The sequence below is a fragment of the Pholis gunnellus genome (genome assembly GCF_910591455.1).
Source record: "Pholis gunnellus genome assembly, chromosome: 3".
NCBI classification, from domain to species: domain Eukaryota; kingdom Metazoa; phylum Chordata; class Actinopteri; order Perciformes; family Pholidae; genus Pholis; species Pholis gunnellus.
In genome coordinates this window covers 23,150,779-23,171,384 of record NC_136529.1, presented here as the reverse complement: position 1 = coordinate 23,171,384, position 20,606 = coordinate 23,150,779, and the positions used below count along the sequence as shown (strand labels likewise).

Genomic DNA, 20,606 nt, shown 5'->3' with positions numbered 1-20,606 from the left:
CTTATCTCGTGCTGTGCAGTATTTGTCCTTAATGAGCTGCTGCTGCCCATTTTTGTCCTGACTGAGACCAGATGGTCAAACCCCCACGGTTCATAATTACAGCGATGTAATAACACAAACACGCCTATAGAGGGAGCTAGCGTGCCATTAAACTACCGGAAGTTACAGCTGAGTTTGAGTTGTTTTCTTTTTGCACATCCCAGCTGACCAGCTGCTGTTTCATTTGAAAAAAAGAAACTTCGGATATGAGTGTTGACACACGTGTGGATTTGAGCAACGGCCTCGAGAATGTTCCTGTTTTAATTAAGCGGAGTTCCGCCGTCATGACGTTTCCTGAATTTCAGGTAACGTTACGTAGCATCTCTCTCTCTCTCTCTCTCTCTCTCTCTCTCTCTCTCTCTCTCTCTCTCCTACTGGTATCGTTGTCTCTCTCCTACTGGTGTCCTCTCTCTCTCTCTCTCTCCTACTGGTGTCCTCACTCACTCTCTCTCTCTCTATTTCTCTCTCTCTCCTCTATTTCTCTCTCTCTCCTACTGGTGTCGTTCTCTCTCTCCCTCTCTCTCTCTCCTGCTGGTATCGTTGTCTCTCTCTCTCTCTCTCTTACTGGTGTCGTTGTCTCTCTCTCTCTCTCCTGCTGGTATCGTTGTCTCTCTCTCTCTCTCTCTTACTGGTGTCGTTGTCTCTCTCTCTCTCTCCTGCTGGTATCGTTGTCTCTCTCTCTCTCCTGCTGGTATCGTTGTCTCTCTCTCTCCTACTGGTATCGTTGTCTCTCTCTCTCTCTCTCTCTCTCTCCTACTGGTATCGTTGTCTCTCTCTCTCTCTATTTACACTTGTGTTTTTCCTACTGCGACATGTCAAAGGGTATTATTCTGTCACTAGTGTCTCTGTGCAGTAGCCTGTTGTTAGGCCATCTGACAGTGTGACCTCATCCCATCTGTATCTGTTATGAGCCAGAGAATAAACCTGCATGACAACATGAGAACAGGCACCAGTGTCACTCCCCTTTAAACCCCTCTGATGTGATCTGATAACAAATAACTAATAGATACTACAGCCCAGCCATTACAGATAATCAAACAATATGTATTATTTAAAGAATTGTGACCATATACATGTTTGTACTGAGGAGGTTGTTTTATATAAAAGAAATAAACACCATAAGGATGTTAATGTCTTTTATTTATGTTAACAATGTTGAAGGAATAATCTCAAAGTCCTGCGTCGGCTTTTGTCCAGAAAACTTCTGGTTGTGGCAAAAAAACCAAAAAAAGATGAAACGCACAGTTTTACCAGCAGATGGCAGCAGATCATTACAGACACGTCCTCTGACTACAGCACCGTTCTGTCCTAGTTTACACTCTCTGTATGCACATGTAGTTCATCTTCACCGCTGCATGTGGGGAAACTATCGCATGTGGTAACGTGGTTGTTTGAGTAGTTTCATGTTGGCAGTTGCAAAAGTATTCAGACCGGTAATCTAAAACTAGGCCTGCAACTAACGCATTACTGTCTTTAACATAAAGATGCCTGATAAACTTTCTAAAACCCAAATATATTCAGTTTAATGTAACATAAGACAGCAGCAGAAGCTGCTGGAGCCTGTGAATGTTTTTGTTCTTTACAGTTCTAAAGTTAAACTTTAACTGCTCTCTGTTGTCACTCTTCAGTATTCCACAGATAACATTCAGGGACCAGGTTGCACCGCTGACCCCGCTGAAGTCACCCTTCCTGGATGCTCGTGCCGCTCCCGCTCCTGCTGCACTGAGAACTGCACCTGCCTGCGGACGCGCGGCCGTGCGTACGACAGCGCCGGCGCGCTGCTGACCCTCGGCCCAACAGACTCTGGTTACTGCTCACCGGTGTTTGAGTGCAACGCCCTTTGCGCCTGCAGCGACGCCTGCTCGAACCGGGTGGTGCAGGCAGGGCCGAGGCTCGGGTTGGAGGTTTACGGCACGGAGAACAAGGGGTGGGGAGTGCGGACGCTAGAGGCGATCCCACGCGGGACGTTTGTGTGCGAGTACGCGGGAGAGGTGATCGGTCTGGAGGAGGCCAGACGCAGACAGCTTGCCCAGAGCTCCGAGGAAAATAACTACATCATTGCCGTGAGGGAGCACGCGGGCACAGGCGCCGTCGCCGAGACGTTCGTGGACCCCGCCGCGGTGGGAAACGTAGGCCGCTTCCTCAACCACTCCTGCCAGCCCAACCTGTTCATGCAGCCGGTCCGCGTACACTCCCTGGTTCCCCGGCTGGCGCTGTTTGCCGGGCGGAACATTGATGCTCAAGAGGAGCTGACGTTTGACTACACGGGGGGGTACAGGAACCACCTTCCCGTAGAGCTGCTGTCCACACAGAGGGACACTGACATACGGGCCAGTAGGTCAGATGGACTCCAAAGGAAAGAGTGCCACTGCGGGGCCAACGACTGTGTTCACGTCCTGCCATTGGATTTATCTATTATCAACCGGGAATGAACTAAGTTTCATTTGATATCACGTGTGTTTTTATCTGAATGTCAAGAGACGGATGTGTTTTTCTAAATGATGCAGAAAAGATTTTCTATTAAAACGTATCTCTACTTAGTGTTGTCTGTTTTGCAGTTTCCCCCTCCCCCCAACATCTTAATCCAATCACTCATTAGAACAAGACAATGCAACAGGTTGATGGCTCCACGTACACAATGAGCCGGATGAGTCATGTCTGAGCCCGTCATCGCTTCCTGTTTGGTCCCGCCGGCGTCCCCCACTCGATGTAAGGTGATGCAGTGAAAACTAAAACAAAGGTTTTATTTTTCTGAGAGAGTAAACTTGTTGACGTTCCTGTCATTTCAACCACCGGGGGATGTTTGCTCTGTATAAGACGTTTCCCACCAGATTTACAGTCTTGCAGCTGTCAGCTTGTCCTGGCACATTTAAATCCCATTTCTCACGACACACATGAAGGAGCAGAAGCATCATTTGCACTGACAGATATTGAAGGAGTGTTCAATAGGTGTCTTTTAATAGCCACATAGGCAACAGAATTGATCTGCACACCTTTACATTTGCCGAAGCTTTTTGCAATAAGAAGATATCACCAAAATGCTCAGTTAAAGAAACAATGTTGCCATCAACTTGCCATTTCTCTCCTGTCTTCAATCAATGCAGCCCTCTCCTTGTAGATATTCTCAGCTTGTCATTGCGCTCAAAACTCCAGAGAGGTGGGACCAATTAAAAAGGGCCGCGGGGGTCTTTTTAAATATAGAAACAGACTTTATTCCCAAATGTCAAAAGGAGGAGGGAAGGTGTCCCACTTCAGTGTGACCATTCTGAAACCAGGACTTGCTCTGCTCAATCTGCCCCGTTTCTAGTCTAGACCTGCTTTCATCTTATAAATATCCACATCTGGGTTAATGAGGACGGAGACCGTGTTTCATCCAGAAATGGGACCAGTGCTGCAGCCACACTGGGCCTGAGAGAGACCCAGTGGTGGGAGGGAGGGAGGGAGGGAGGGAGGGGGGAGATGGAAGCCCTCTGCCGATCGGAGACGACTGTCAAGTTGAGTGTTTTTTGTGTCAACCAGTATGGAGCAACCGGCGCAGGTTGTTGTTATTTTGACCTACATTCTTTCCTCTACGAGGGTTACCTGAGAATTTCTTCTTTTTTTTCAAAATGGGCTGTTCTTTGCATTGTACAGGATCTGATCTACACTCACCGAAAAGACTCAATTGAGAGGAATAGTTTTGCAGAGAGTTCGATGATTGAACTGACCCCACTCTGAAGTTTGTACAAGCATAAAAAAAACGATGATACAACCTGAGAGAGAGAACAGCCAGAGCAGCAGTAGAACATACATATATTTCAAATAGATGCTCTATATTATCAGGAAAGGAAATGGATGTTCACTGTGTCTGTGGCCTTGGGGGTGAAACACCCGGTATTTCTCAAACCAGAGTATAGAAATGTGTAGAAGGTTCTGGGTCAGGGTTTCTCTCTCCACCATCGTCTTGAGTGTGCAGTGGCCTCTACCTCTGCCACCAGGAAAACATCCTTTCAATGTGTGGCCTCAATTTTGTTGTGCCTTTTTGTGACAAATGAGATTCCACCGTCCTTACTACGAGTATAAAAAATGCATCACTCGTGTCAATAGTGAGTCAGACGTCCCTGGGATCCCTATGGCAACCGGCGATGCGTACAGGAGGTGATTTGGACGGATGCAGCGGTTGGTTCGGAGGTGCAACGGAGGCTGTTCTCAAGTCCCCGACTGTTGGAAGAGCCGGGCTGCAAATGAACGCGGCTCCTTTCCCCGGGATGGTCACCTAGCAACCACCAGTTAATCACATGAGGTGAACAAACCCCCGAAACCCCGCTGCACGCAGCCCCTCCGTACGAGAGCAAACACGGCAATGACGCCTCACAGTGCAGGAGCACCGTGTTTCAAGAAAGCAGACCGTGGGTCTTGCATCTCAGACAATAAGTCTTGGTGGAGGGTTCGACTTGTTTTGGAAAATAGGAACACCCAGAAAACATTGCAACATGGTGTTTCATGCAAAAGAAGTGAGGAAATAGATCAAATGTTTTAATTCAGTCCTTTAGAAGGACCTCGTTGAGTTTTGGTCATTGCGAACTCAGAACTCATTGGCTCTCGGTCTGACAGCGATTTAGCCTTTGTGGGCAAAAAGGCCGATATTTCCACCATGTTTGTAGTTTTACTGCTTGAGGTCTCATTCCACTGGCTCTTGTTAGGTTGCCTCGTGATGATGTGTTTAAAGACATATTTCTTTTGGAGAGTTGGATGAGAAGATTGACGTCTGACGTCTGTCGGTCAAATTCGAGGCTACAGCCAGCATTTCTTTAGCTTATCTTAGCATATTTGAAGACTGGCTAGCCAGACACGGTACAAAGGTGACGGCGTATCAGCACCGTCAAAGCTCACAAATTGACTCCATATACATTGTCTGTTTAATCCTTCCAAAAAGCAGTGTGGCAGCCCCACTTTCATTTGGGCTAATGAGTCTTCTGCCTAAACGTCTTGCCAAGTGAAGCTTGAAAGGACAAAAGATACAAAGATACACTTTTATGAGAAGCCATGCATCGCATCGATAAAGGAGACACTATTTCAGGATGAGTGACCGGTGGAGAAAATACGACTGGCAGTCCATTTGTTCAAAAATAGAGCACATCTCTGATGAGGGAGCAGATGTCCTTGCCTCGAATCCTTCAGCCAAGTCGAGAAAGAAGAAAAGAAACGGAAGCTATCTGCTGGGCCTCAGCTGGCAAAAAACATTTCAAAGTCCAGTTTAACTTTGTTGTGAATGTATGAAATATGTTTTTGAACCATGAGGCGCTTGCTGTTTTCAATGATCTGTTCCTGTTTCTGTTGTTTTGAACAGATATGAACAGATTAAACAGCGTATTGAATTAGTCTTTGAACCTTTAGTTAAGTCGCTCAGTTGCCACAAATTACTTGGAGTTAAAGTGACACTTCACTCACCAACATAGATCTGATTTGTTTGAACTGAAACCTGTCCATGTTCCGAGTGGAGTAGGTTGTATTTTGCAGCTTCACTTCAGTGTCAGAGGAAGGGGATGCCAATGTTTTTTTTGTTTTTTTTAAACTGGCTCCTCCCATCACAGATGTTTAGTTATATTTGGCCCAGGACACCTGCAGCAGGCTTAGCAGGAAGTTCTGGATCCCGAGAAGCACCCACCTCCACAGCTGCCCTCACCACTGATTACACACACACACACACTCTTCATGCATATGTTAACTACACAATACATTTACAGCACACTCATTCTTAACTAAGCAGTTTTCAAATGCACATTAGCAGATGTAAATAAAAGAGAAACACAGGTAAGAATGAGAATAAGATATTATTTTATTTAAAAACCTGGTAATGATAGCTTCCATTATAACCACCAGATAACAACATATCCACCATTGTGAACCACTGCTGTCGCAATCCTACCTCAAATGATCCCGCTGAGTCAATGCACTTCACAATGGTGATCCAATCATTTGAGACACTTACTGTGCATGTCAGGCTGTGGATCACACTTTGTGTTTAAACCCCAAGTGTTTCTGTGCCAACTAAGCCGGGACAATCCCCTCACCGGTCCTGTCTCACCTGTGAAGCATCCAGTACTAGGCTTTGTTTTCGTTTGAGAAATGTGTAGCGTGACGTTTAATTATATCATTTTATTTTTGAAGTAACTGTTATGTGAAGGAGGTACATTTCATTATATTCGATTTGTTTGATAATTAAAGGTGTCAAAAAAGTCAATCAAGTCAAAACTATTTGTTTTTTCATGTTTTATATGTCCTATTTAATACTTATGTGTAAAAAAAACTGATTTGGATAACCAGGTAGGTTATAGTGAAGTGTAGTGAAAGTGAGGCCAACCCTGCTGATCCTAATGGATTACGTGCAGTCCAAGCAGCTTACAGAACATGTTCTGCAGGTTAAATAGGTGACTTCTGACCACCGCCTGCTTGGATGTCGCTCTCCTTCAGCGGGATTAGCTCAAACAGGAAAGTCTACTAGTATCTGTCGCCACAAATCAAAACTCTGTCAGATAACCCCCCCCCCCCCCCCCCCGCCATTTGTGTATGGTCTGGCATATTGATTATGCCGTAACCAAGGGGATGCGTTGGAGTGATCCTCCTGTCGGTGCGCAGTGCTCATGAAGAGGGGACCAGCCTGTTGAAAATGAATATCTGAAAACATGCATACACGAAATGTCACCATTAACACGGTTATTGTCAATGAACCTCTTCACGCAGAGTGGCATACAACTTGTTTTTCCTACACTGGAACCAAGTTCTACCGCAAAACCACAAGGCCTAATTATCTCTGCAGCTGGTCTAATCAGACTATTTCCATTGGGAATATGCAGGCCATTACACCAGCATAATTGTCTTTTATTTTTAGTGAGGTGGATTTCTACCTTATGCTAGGGCTGTTCCGATACCTGTTGTCTTGCAGACAAGTTGAAGTTGTTAAAAAAAAAAAAAATGAGGAACACAAAAAGTCAATCGCTGATGCGTTCAGCTGTACGCTCTCTTGCCGGGCGGTTGCCTGTGGTCTGCAAAAGAAGAAGATAACTGTGGCAACACTTGTGCCGTGGTCTGAGGAAACTGATGTATGGTAAACCGCCTCGAGCTTTGACTGACCCGGCCCTCCTGGGAGGTGATGTATGGTCTGCATAGACGTCACAGGCTCAAACAGGGCTGGCAGAGAGAGCGAGAGAGAGAGAGAGAGAGCGAGAGAGAGAGCGAGAGAGAGAGAGAGAGAGCGAGAGAGGATAATAGACTTTTGTTTGTAAGCCTTGACTCATTGTTCCAGTTGTCGGCGCTCCAATAATAGAGCTTACATTGTCAAATGGAACAACCCGAACAGAATATTTGTGGATATCAGTTGAAAGATATTCCACATTAAACTTGAAATCGTTAATAAGTCATTATCTGTGGCGCTCCCCAGCGGCATCATGTCTTCAGTGGTTCACTGTCCCAGATCCAGAGCAGCAGTTTGAGGCCACCATGTTGTTTGTAGAGTTACAGAGCCCTCCATCTCTCCTTTTAACAAAGTCATATGGCCTCTGTTATGAAATGGAGATTTAATATTCCATCCAAAGAGGAACAAGGAGAACACAGGAGACACTTTGTTCCTGATGTATGTGCTCTTGACATTTCTGATGAATGCCGGGATTAGATGGCACACACAGAGGACTAGCCTCAGACAAGAAAACCACCAACCATTGTGCCCACTCATCGCCGCTCTGGGAAGGCCTGGAATCTGCACACGAGACTACACGCTCTAACACATGCACAGCGGCGAATCTCGCAATCTTGTGCACCCACGCTGATGGCCGCTGCATTTTTCCGTCCCTCCGCCGCTGGTGCATTTCCGAGCATTCACTCGTTTGTTAGTCGTGCGTTGATTCTGTTCAGAGAGACTGGCCCTTTGCCTTTAAGTCAGCCGGCCTTTTCATGACCCTTACGGTATTTCCGAGAAGAAAAACAAATCTGTCGAGGCCGTGCATTGTGTTGGGGAAGCCTTCTGGCAGCAGCCGAGCTCTCCGCGTTCATTAAAGGTGCTATAACGACCCAAAACACTTGGGAGGAAAAAAGGAAGCGTCAAGCATCAAGCTACAAATCAAACCAAAGCTGCAATCCACAGACACAGCAGCAGTTGTGTCCAGTTTTATGTATATATACAAACCGTGTTTTTTTTTTTGTTGCTCTGTGGTAGAACGGTAGCCAGTCGTCTGTACACTGTATCCATGACAACTGAGTACTCAGTGATCTGCATTCAACTTCACTTAATGTCAAATTTATCCAAAGCCTGGAAATACTTTCAGTGGAGTAAAAGGTTATTCTCGTAGATATTGTGATGTTGTGACTTCGACACCATCGCATTTAGACACGGTGTCAGAGAAGTCGAAGCACTTTTCCCTCATTCTTCCTTTCACATTGATAACGACTCCACAAAGGGAGTAGCTTAGGCTATTTTTTTTTAACTGAAGTGGATTTGAATGCTCTTTTGATATCATTTGTGATATCATTTGTTCACAGATTGCACCCTTGAGAGGCTGGCAGTACAGAGACTCGCATGAATAATACATCTTTTTTTTCCATCATATCAGAGCCGGGGCTTTAAGTCAACGCCGGGAATGCAGCACATTAAAGTGTTTTTTCTTTTTTTGGGGGGGGGGGGGGGTCAGACTACAACATAGCAATCTGCATCCATTTACATCTCAAAGACCTCTCTGTGCCCGATGAGAAGCAGATGTGCATGTGGAAAAAGAGGAGAAGCACTTTTATGGTAATGCTAACTTGTGTAGCCCCACTTACTCCCCTCTTATCGTCCCTCTAGATTCTGTAGCTAAGAAACCAAATGAACAGCTCATCAATGGGTTTGGTTAATGCCACTGAGCCCATTTTAGGGATGAAAGTGCTCTCTCTCTTCCTGATCCCCCCCCCCCCCCCTCTCTCTCTCTCTCTCTCCCTCTCATTCAGGTTGCAATTAGGAATGATTAGGAATAATTAAGCTTTTACACATTTGCAAATGCAAGCGTTGTGTGTGTGCAGGCTTTCGTGGAGAAACTGGAGGTGAGCCTCTTCCCTTGTTTGCAGAATAATTACTACGGGATTACTGTGAGGGCGGTCATTTAATGCACATGGTGAATTATTCATGAGTTCAGTATCGCACAATGATAATTCAGAATAGTTCAGCGCACCAGTGTGTTCCAATTCTAGTCGCTGAAAATGTCCCCGTGGGATTTAGATGGGTCAACTGCAAATAAACCAGATCACTCAAAGTTGTGAGGTTGAGGTTTCCAAAGCTTATGTTACAAACTTGGAAACCATGGTGGTCCGTCAGCAAAACCATCTTTAACAGTATGGTATGGTATAAAAAGAAAAGAATCAGTAAACACACAAACATGGACTCAACTAAACAAACAGGCCTGTCCTCGTCACAAACCTGCAAATCTGACCGCCGTTGGTCGAGTCAGTGTTTGTGACAGGACGCTGCTCACACGACCGATGTCTTTATCTCACATCCTTTCACACTTTGACACGCACAGCATGAGCCCTTCTTTGTAACGGCAGTATGTGTGCTTCTGTTTTTGACATTATATTCGCGAAGTAATGCAGACATTAACCCCAAAACCCTTCAGTCACATGGATTTGATCAGTCAGAGACATGTTCACTACAGTCCACAACATGTGACGCGCCTCAAGGAGCTGGTGGTAGACATGATGTTCACAATCTAACGGACCAGGGAGTTATCCTATTGCTGACAGCCACACTAAATGCTCTGAACTCAGGCACAGTGGTGCTTTGATGTATGCTTACGCAGGCTAACATGGTCACAATGACATGTTGACGTGATGTTTCGCAGAGATGATGTTAACATCTTAGTTTGTGTGTTTACCACAACATGGTGTGATACTAATTTCAATTGTGCATGTATTTGGCCATGAACCAAAGTATTAGACCAATGGAAACTTTGAACTGATGATGGCACTAAGGGGAAAGATCACCTCAGTCAATCAATCTAGGAGATGTAGAGATGTTTCACAGAATCAATGGAACCAACGTTAGGGTAGCACCTGAGACAGTGGGACTCATCCTCTGGGGAGCATGAATATCTGTACATAATTTCGTGGCAAGCCATAGTTGTCAAAGTCAGTACACCACTATGGTTATTACTTATTACTGGTTATTACTATTATTATTTTTTTCATTATACTAGTTAGTCACCTGAGAAAAACTTAATTTATATTGTATAATTTTGTGTTTTAATGAGATGTGTGCTCTGCTGGGGATAAAGTAGGCTATTTAATTAAATGTAATTGAATAAGGCCACCAGTAAATCTCATATCTCCAAAATAGGTTGTGAATGATAAAATAAAACAAGCTTGGTTCTATCAAGTTGGAGTATCAGATACGAGCGCTGCGTGTGAAAGCGGTTTACCTATTCCTACAAAGAACCACATTACCCAGAGAGCTCTGTTGCTGCAATATAAATAGTAACGAAAGGGGGCGTTTCCACAGTGACATGTGGAGGAGGTAAGAAGCGGATTGTTGCCGAGGACGCATTCAGCTGTCAGAGATAACGCCGCTCAGCCTGCTCTTGTACCTGGAGTTTCACCACCATGGACTTAACCGAGGATAGCGCTGTGGAAATTATCCTGTGCTGACCCACTTCTTCACGCGTCTCTCTCTCTCTCGCTCTCTATCGCTGACGCCTCCTTTCGTTTCTGCCAGGTAAAAGTCCTCATCCGTCTGTAGGTTTCCAGCTCGAGCGTTGTTCATTTTGTCATCTGAAGCTGTGAGCATCCCTTGTCAAGGAAGTAGCCCACGCGCTCATTTGTTGCTGTTGTTTTGCTGCAGCTCTGTGCGTTGAAAAGTGAGGCGCCTTGACATTTAGTTTAGCTTAGCTGAAGTGTGTGTCTCTCTCTGTGTGTGTGTGTGTGTGTGTGTGTGTGTGTCCCATTTGGCATCTCATAAAAACCAGTTAAAGTGTGTCACAAGACGTTCACATCACTTTACAATGTCGTGGCAATGAGCTCTAATTGAACACAAATACACTGCTGTGTGTCGCAGTGTTGTGGGACACCTCAATCTGGGTAAATATGACCTTCAACTTCACGCGGACCAATCGATATAATTTAAAAATAGACGTCTATGCAATGACATATGTCATATTTTGTGCATTCCTCCTCGCAAGACGTGTTAGTTAGTTGTTACAATGTTGCACACTGAACGTTTATGCACAATTTCAAGCTAAAATTAAGGTTAAGTTGAGTGTTTGTGTTTTTTTTTTATCATTGTCAACCGAGAAAGAAAAGAAAAACACATTGCCCCCTTAACTTTCATTCTTTTGCACATGTTTATATTCTCTCTACCTGGACACAGACTGAAGAAAGGTGACCTACATTTAAGATTGGTGCCACACAGCTAACATTAGCACAGACAAACTTAAGCTTAGTTTTCGTGCCAGGTGTTTTTTCATTGTTTCAGTCCTAAGAATTCTATGCATTGTGTTTTACACAAATGTGTCCAAATTGAAAAAGCTGTAACGCTGAGCAGTGTATCGCCTCTACCACTGTGTCATGGCATTTGTCTTATAAATGTAGGCTATGCTTTAAAAGGACCGATCGCATACTAATTTAATACACAGGCCACATCCATAGAAGAACAAAGATTAGCTTTATAGCTTATGTCTAATGATATGATTTGAATGTTATTTCTCTTCTTGCAAATTGTCACTCATGATCTTACAGTAGGTGGTGCTCTGAGGATGGCAAAACAAAAACCACTTTGGATCGATCACAAACTCTAACAGAAGCAAAGTCTGTGTCATAAAAGTAACGATGGATCCCCGAGATGATCATAACAGATGCTGTTTACAAATTCTATTCAACTTAATCAGCGATTCACAACCTATGTGTGCAGCAACATGGAGCTGCAAGACGCATTAGTATTTTTTGAGTGATGGATTATTTTAGTTATCACTGGTTCGACCGCTCTAAAGACCTTTTGGTGTCCATCTTTTTCAGGTGTCATCAACCCTGAGGAGCCATGTCGGACAAGATGTCCAGTTTCCTCCATATTGGGGACGTTTGTTCCCTGTATGCCGAGGGCTCCACCAATGGATTTATCAGCACTTTAGGGTGAGTCTGCCTGGTTTTGTGTTTCTCTACCTCCCTGTTGCAGGATTCCAGGTGAGCTGGAATATATTGCCGTCTGTGCAGAATACACAACGATCAAACGGAACAGGCTACAAAATAAACACAGTTACATGTGATTGCTGTTATTGAGGTGATCGGGGAGTATAATGGATGGATTTAATGCCCCTCTTTGGTTGGTGGCAGTTACTGTCAACAGAAGAGTGACCTGTTTGTTCCTCTACAGTTTATGGTGAATAATAAATTATCTGATTTCAGTGAAACAAAGGGAAGTTTTACTAATAGTTCAACTAGAGCGGGAAATGAAGGATTGCCTTTAAACACAGAGCCACCTGCTCAACATGTATCTGGACTGAGCCCTCTCTAGCCTCAAGCTTATTTTGAATCGCATAAACAATAATGACACATTTAATGCATATGAATAATTCATATCATATGCATTAAATGTGTTTTATATATTTCACTTCTGTCCATGGGAGATTGATTCCTCCTCTGTTGTTTTTTCTCCCTGTTAAAGTGTTTTTTGTTAGTTTAGTTTTTCCTGTTCTAATGCGATGGTCCTGCGACAGAGGATGTCGTATGCTGTACAGATTGCATTAATATAAATAAAAAAAAAAAATTTAAATGAAAGGCCGAGACAATTTGCACTGCTGTAATTTGTCCCATTCATTTAAAAATAACATTCTTGGCCCTGTCTTGTGTAAGAAGCTCACATTTAACACAGATGACGGCTCCATATACGTATGTCTTGTTTTGTAATCCCACGTGGGATGGGGTCAGATGTTTGACACAGAAGTAGAAAATAACTTCACTACTTCTGTGCCATAGAAGAAGAAATGGAAGCTTTTACAGCTGAACCAGATGAACCTTGATTCTTCAACTTTAAAGTTAATGAGTCCCACGTATATGTACTTCTTGCAGTTGCGATCCGCTAATAAATAGGAATAGGGTTGAATGTAGTAAAATGTCTGTTTTCCCTTAATCTGATGGTTTTGTCTCATCTATGAACACAGAGCAGAAAACTATGTAGATGTCTTAAGAACACGGTTATCTTATTTGAGAAGTGGTGGATCCTGCTCAAGTCGTTGCTCTCCTTGTTTTACTTCCTCAGAGTCTACTCTCTTCTTGCTACATGCTGAGCACCATTTACTTTGGTGCTTGACTTCTTCCCTCCTCCCTAATTGTAGCCAACGAGTTAAGCGCACATCTCATTATGAGCAAATTGAGCAAATCTTGACATGCTATTAAAAGTCGCAGTATAAACAGAAAGGTGAAAGAAGACAATAGAGGAGAGAGAGAGAGAGAGAGATCAGACTAGACTATCTGACAGCATATCTGACACGTTGGGCTCCGTCTCTTTCCTCTCTTCTTCCTTCCTTCGTTTGTGTTTCTTCTCCCGAGGTGAAAATGATCACAGCCTTTTGTGTTGTCGCTCTACAATCTTCCTCCTCTTGCCATGTCACTCTTCCACTTGCCTTCTCACCGCAGGCCGCGTATAGCCCTCCTCCTCCTCCTCGTCAGCTCTCTGAAACCACGCTCTCTCTCTCTCTCTCACGGCCCGGCGTTATGCGTCATCTGCCATGGCAACAAATGTGCGAGCATGCTTTGATGAATGCAACCATGACAGAGCTCGTTTGTCAAATTTCCCATCAAGCGTTGTTATGCCTAGTAATCACCCAGCCCCCCCCCCCCCCCCCCCCCCCCTTCCACCCCACACACCGCTGCTGTGAGCGCTCGCCGTTAAAGAGAAGAGCTTAGAGGACGCGGCTATAAATAGCCTCGTTGTATTAGGTGTTTCTTGAGCTGTCAGCAGAACGAATGTGACCCCTGAGAGATGGCCGCAGCCACTTGGACCACTGCTGGCTCAGAGAGGATGGCACCCAACGTCCTCTTGATGCTGAGGAGATGGGACACGGCCGCGATGCCGTATCCCAGAATGCAACGGGAGGTCTCTTCTTCTTGACCTTGGATACAGATGAGCCTTTACACTCATGTTCTCTTTGGACCTCGGCCAATCGATCAAGGCTCCTCATTCCTACAGAGGAAGCTCTCACACCATGTGCTTTCTTCCTTCATCTTCAGTGCTCCTGCAGTGCAGAGTGTATACCGCATGATCTATAAAAAGATGCAACTGACTGGACTGACTACAGCCTCCTACGGAATATTATTACATGTGCTGCTCTACTATCCGCTAATATTCCAATGGGGGTTCCCTAGATGATGTATGATGGAGCTATCATAAAAAAAACATGTTTTACCAACATATTTAGTAGATTATGTGAAAGATTAGGTGGAACAATGGTGCTAAGGTAGATTATGATGAGGTAGCGCTGTGATTGGTACTAGTGCTGTGTACTGGCGATACGATACGTATCACGATAGAGGGGTCACGATTAAAAAAACAACAACGATATATTGCGATACTGTAAGCAAGGAAATAGTCAATATTTTCTTACACCCCTAACCGGTAAAGTGCCAGGCCAGAAATCTTTATGCTCATCCTCTCGGTCCTTGATTTACATCATGCATGCTTCCTTTCATAATCTTTAAGATATTAATTCCTGGAAGAAATGCAGAGGGAACCTGTTAATCCTGCTCTGTTTATTTAAAGCGACAGAAAGCCTTAGTTTTCATACGGTGGTTGCCACTCTTTCATTGGGTTGCAGAGATGTTGACAGTTTAGTTTAACACTTTGAACTCATGTCTTGGAGAGTTATTTCCAAACTCTTAGAGGGAATGTCCAATCAGTGCTCATGGTGAATGTAGTCCACGGAAGTTATATAAAATAAATATATTCTCTAATGCCTGATATATTGACCAAGAAAGCTGATCTCTCCTGCTGTGCCGGCTGCGCCTACATGTAACAGGATGCATTGCCCGCGAGCGGCGAGTCCGCTTCGTCTGATAAACAAAATAAACACACAAAATGTCAATGAAGGAAATAGTCTTACACCTAAACAGAAAAATACAACTGTACACCTTTTTGTATTCAAGTTTGTCTTTACACTGAACTAAGACAGGCTTCATCGTAAAACACACTTAACTCATCAAAACCGTCTTCTTCATACTGTGCTGCAGTGGCTCGTTGGCGGGTCTCTTCTTGAGAGGCAGAGCATTCAATCAGAAAATTACACTGACACAAATAGCCCTAGATTGCCTTGCTGGTCTTGGAAGTCTTTTCCAGTTCATCTTTGGGATCCTGAAGCAGGTCTGCAGCGCTCCTCTTTCACAATGAGGAGCAACACTTTCATTTAAAGGCACAAACGGCTTACATGTTCCCTTTTTAAATAGTGAACATGCAAACTTCCCAATGTCTCCAATCTGATATGTCTTAATCCTGCTATTCATGTGCTAAGAATGAGTTGACATTCCTCATTAAATCAGGCAGCTTCTACGTTCAATTGGACTTTTTAACAGCTGACATTTTGACCTGACTTGGCAGGAAAAGCGCAGGTGTTAGTAATACTGTTAATAATAGCTTTGTTCCATTTAGTTTTCCTAGTAAGCAAGGGTGAATGCCAGGACCCTGGAACTGACCTAATTACATGGAATGCAGCCATTAAAGTCACATACACCTGTGATTGTCCTGCTATAACATGTGCTCTGTGACCATGGTGTATGATGTATGGGTCCATAGTTATTGTACTAGTGTATGTCCATGTATCTGACTTTTAATTTGACACATTGTTGTGAACAAAATGACTTGAGATTAACGTGATAGAAGCTCAATACCTTACTTACACTGTAAGTGTGTGTGTTAAAGTTGCATGTGATTGACTCATCTCAATGATGGCTGTGTTCCAGGCTTGTGGATGACCGCTGTGTGGTGCAACCAGACACGGGCGACCTCAACAACCCCCCCAAGAAATTCAGAGGTAAGGCCTTAGAATCACTTAAGCTTCTCACTTAATGATATTTTAATGAAGTCAGTATTTTTTGGCAGTCATACACTTGGCAGGAAGTGTGTTATATTAAACAGTATTTTTATTTTGTCAAGTGTCTGCTATATGATTCCCAACCGTTTTTGGATTATCTGTTAAGTGGTTTGGGACATTTGTGTTGCAGGAGTGTATATTATGTTATAATTATCTCCTTATATATTGGTTTCTGGTGCTGTTAGAGCTGCACTAAGCTATACCTTTCACTGTTGTGTTCCTGAAACCATGTGGAGATGGTTATGGTTATATTTGCAAATTATCTTTTCGTAAGCATGTTTGAAAAAGGGTTTGACTGTAGATCACGTGGGAAGAAGGGGCCTCAGAGAACATTTGGCACACATCCGACAGGATGGATGGATGGACACAATTCTGTCTCCGTCATCAATCACTAGAGAAACGGAGGATCAGGTGACGACGGGTGTAGCTAATGTACAAGCCACTAAGTGTTTGACATTGGCTGCCACTTCCGAGCAAATACATTTCTAGTTTTGGCCGGTTTCCAAAGGACGACTTTGGTTAATTAGTTGAGAGTGAAATGACACAACTGCCAAATTCATTTCCATTTAGTCGGAACAGTGCTGCGTCCAAACTGACTGAATTCAATCGATCTTTTGTGTCCACTGCAGAAGTTTATTAAATATATCATCATTTATGCTTTCTTGGGTGTCGTCTATGAGGGAGTATAACAGAGAAGAGGATTCTACATACAAAGACTTTGTATTTTGTGTGTATTTTACCGAAACATAGATCCATAGATACATTTGAACATAATTTGATGTCATGTAACATTCAACACTTGAAAAGGCCAAAAAAAGAGAGTGATTTAGAAGAGAAGTCCTTTTACATAGATGGTAAATATCAGTGGGATATGTTTCAAAACTCCACGTAGTCCCTTCTTGAGAAATTGCTCTAAACTCTGTATATATAAATTCTATTTAAATGGGTCCGTCAGAATAAGTCTGTAATAACAAATAAAAACATAAATTATCATTGCTACCCTGTATTGCAATGCAATTGTGAAACATTGCTAATGTGTTTACTGTCCAGTTTTAGATTATGGCCCACAGTGAACCGAAGATATTTGTAGATTGAGTTTGTCTCGTCTCGGAGGATTCTAACAAGTAACAGCCTGGTATCCACCACATGTTGTGCTTTTGTTTGTAGTTTCAGGCAGAGTGCCAGGCGATTCAGAGTTAAGCATCAGGTCCATGACGGCAACCTGCCATTACATCTTAACATCTAATAACAGGCTCGAACCTGACGGCGTGAACATTTGCACAGATCAGCTAGCAGCTACGTGGCTAAAAATACAAAAACCAGGTGCAGTTCGGTTGTTGAGTTGCTTCAGCTCTTCTTTAAACTATCGAACTCCACGATAAGCATGTATTGTATTTAGTATGGACTGATTAGAAGAATGGCTTTTTGGGGCTTGGTGACCTACTCGTGTGATAGCTGGTCATAAAAAATGGTCAACATTTGGACGAGAGGGTGGAGCTGAGGAGGGATGTGCATTGCAATTGATGAGGACTTCATCATAAGGTTGCCGTGCCCCAAAGTATACTCTGTTTCTATTTGACTCTAAATGGAACCGTAATCTACAGACTGTATTGAAGATGACTTGGAACGAGAGATTGAGACCATATTAGTTTTTCCTAAAAAGTCAATATAACTGCCTCTGAAGGGGTAGAAATCACAGGTAGGGTCTAATGTCAACCATCCCAGAGTGAAAGTAAACCGTCAACAATTCTTTAGGTAATCTTTTATTTAGTTATTGTGATCTATGGTTGTTATTTTCAGAAATCTCCTCTGTACGCTGCAAGGCAATCGACGGCCTACGAAGTGGAAAATCGGTCCGACTCTAAAATAAGTCTTGCTGCTCCAGAATCGGTTCAGAAAGCGGTCTTAAATTGTACAATGTATTTCCAGCTTTCAAGGAACCGGTTCTACACAGGGACCACTCAAGACCCCTTGTAAAGTCTCGAGCTGTGACTAGTTGTTGAACGAGTTCTTAGTTGTCTTCATTTGGAGATTAATCCAAACCCCAAAAGGTAAAACTCTTTTATATATGAAGAACAAATGCTAATATTTGAGAGAAAATGAACTACTTATGAGTCAGAAATGTTTTTCCTTCTTTTGTCCCATATTGCGACCCCTTGAGGGGGTCCCGCCCTTCAGGTTTGGGAACCAGCAGTCAAAGATAAACATCAGCGGGTAACATTAATGCAGCTTTCAAGACAGACATGTAGTGATGGATGATGTACTGTACAAACGGACACTGTGTTAACAGAGGGGAAGGAGGAAGATAGCAGGAGTGATGGAATACAATGCAACCTTTGTGGTAATTGTCGATGCTATATTTAGTGTGTTTCTAGTGTTTTTATTGGATCACAGCACATTCTTGGGTATTTTAATGAATGCACGTTTCAATATTGTCTAGTACAACACTACCTCAAAGTACAGGCTCAACACAAACCACTGAACTGTAGCGCATCGCAGTACATCGCTGGTCGCTCCATGCACATCTGGAATTGGTTGTTTATCAGAGCAGCTGCTGTGTTGATTGGTCTGTTGTGACAGTGTGTCAGTGTGTGACTTCTTCATGTGATTTTGCGGTTCCAGTCACTGCGCTGCTCGTCGGGTCACAGCAGGTGCGGCGTATGGCCGTTCATCAGAAGCATGGATTTTTCTTAGAACTGAGGCAACGCTCGCGTGGCTGCTAGACCAGAAGACAACACTTGATCAGGGCATGAGCGACACAGCTGTAAACATTATTTTCAACAATCTTGGGGTGATTTCATTACCTAAAATGAGAAGCGTTTCTTTGTTCAGTCAAATTGTTTTTTCTTTAGTAAGCCAACAAATTAAATCGAGGGCAAAAGAAATGTTAATTTAAAGCACACTCTACTGGAAACAGGGGCCATGTTAGGTTTCATGGAAGAGTGTAATTTTCATGTCCACTTAGTGAATTAAAATTAAAAACCAACAACAGCAGATTGTTCTTTAATACACATACAATACATGCCCTCCTGGTCTGAACCTTTTAGCTGTAAGTCAAATCCTGATCTTTTTATCTGATTGATCTGAGTGATTCTATTTTCTCTGTCTGATGAAATGTTTATGCTGAAATTGAGATATGGATTCAATACTAAGAAAAATGAATGACGTAAGGCCCAATGATTGTGAAATCTGAATTTAATTTATTTTTAAGAAATTGACTTTGATATCTTACACCTTGTGTAATTTATATTTCTTTGCACTGCTTATTGGGATTTTAAAGACTATTCCCCTCTAGACATCCAAGATGATTAATACAAAAATGTTTTTGACTGATGCACTTGTGTGCCAGTTTTCAAGCACAGCTGATTTAACCTATTGAACCTCTGTGAGGAACAGCTGACTGACTTTACCAGCGACAGAACAGCACTGATCAGCATTAAAGGTACCAAACAATAGAGGCCCCCTTCCCGTAAATCCACTTTTTCTTGACTTAGGTTCCAGATGCTAGTTGCTAATTAATGCCCTGGATTTCCATATCATGTATTCTCTACTACTGTACGATTGATGCACGCCAGGTACAAATGCAAACTATTACTCACTGTTCTCTGCTGCCAGCTGCACTGGCTCTGTGCATACAGAGGCCGACGCACCAGGACCAGTTCTATAGATCGGATGAACAGTAGATAGATTATGCTTCTCCTGTTTGGGAAGGCAATGAAACAACTTCACTTGTCCGTTTCTAACTGAGCTATTCAAATCATATTCAAAGCAGAGTAACCCATCGCCATGCAAAAGCAAAAGTAGAACCTGTCAGATATGAAACTCCAAATAATAAAAAATGCATGGCGCCACATATTGCACTGTTTCTATTATTATTGCTTTTAATAATTATTCTTATTATAAAAAGCAGTTTTATTTAATAGCATAGTTTTCACGTTATTATGGCGCATTTAGAAATGTAGAATTAAACAGATGTGAGGAAATGTCTGAACTGGTTGCAATCGCACCTCTTATAACAGAAGCAAAGTGCACCCTTGTTGGTTATTAATAGCACACTTAAGCGAGGAAGTGTGTATCGCAGGGAGCTGTAGCATATTACACCGTGTGTGTGTGTGTGTGTGTGTGTGTGTGTGTGTGTGTGTGTGTGTGTGTGTGTGTGTGTGTGTGTGTGTGTGTGTGAGAAATACAGGTTGATTGCATGTCGACTACGTTGTTTCCCTTTTTTATGGCTGCACACAAAGCTCTGAGAGATCAAGTGAGACTGAACATGCAGGAGATCTCTGTGTGCTCCAAATCATCACTTTGTTTGTAGTAATATTACTTTGCAGTGTTCAACTCATCCAGAAACTGATAAATATCATAGAGGTACCGTGTTAGCCGAGGATTTACATTTTCAGCGTTGCTCTGTGATGCATGTTGTGTGTGTTTCAGACTGTTGGCACTGTATTTTGGGACCTTTGCTGAGTGTTTTGCTAGTTTTGTGCAAAAGGATGG

The 20,606-nt window shown here is 43.1% G+C and overlaps 2 protein-coding genes across 2 annotated transcripts in view; both read left to right on the top strand.

Moving 5' to 3' along the window:
• Positions 1-204: 204 nt before the first annotated feature.
• setmar (SET domain and mariner transposase fusion gene) lies at positions 205-2,471 on the top strand (the record flags this gene model as incomplete). Its single annotated transcript, XM_079186358.1, has 2 exons — positions 205-344; positions 1,668-2,471. Exons 1-2 carry the CDS (start codon positions 246-248, stop codon positions 2,469-2,471), a joined length of 903 nt encoding a protein of 300 aa, XP_079042484.1. The 5' UTR covers positions 205-245.
• A 9,599-nt stretch (positions 2,472-12,070) lies between these two features.
• itpr1b (inositol 1,4,5-trisphosphate receptor, type 1b) overlaps positions 12,071-20,606 on the top strand; it is a gene marked incomplete at its 5' end in the record, with an annotated part of 76,031 nt that continues 67,495 nt past the window's right edge. The window contains 2 exons of the mRNA XM_079157133.1: positions 12,071-12,162; positions 15,982-16,052. Of these exons, the coding sequence (XP_079013259.1) occupies positions 12,071-12,162; positions 15,982-16,052 (163 nt within the window). The remainder of the gene's footprint in view (positions 12,163-15,981; positions 16,053-20,606) is intronic.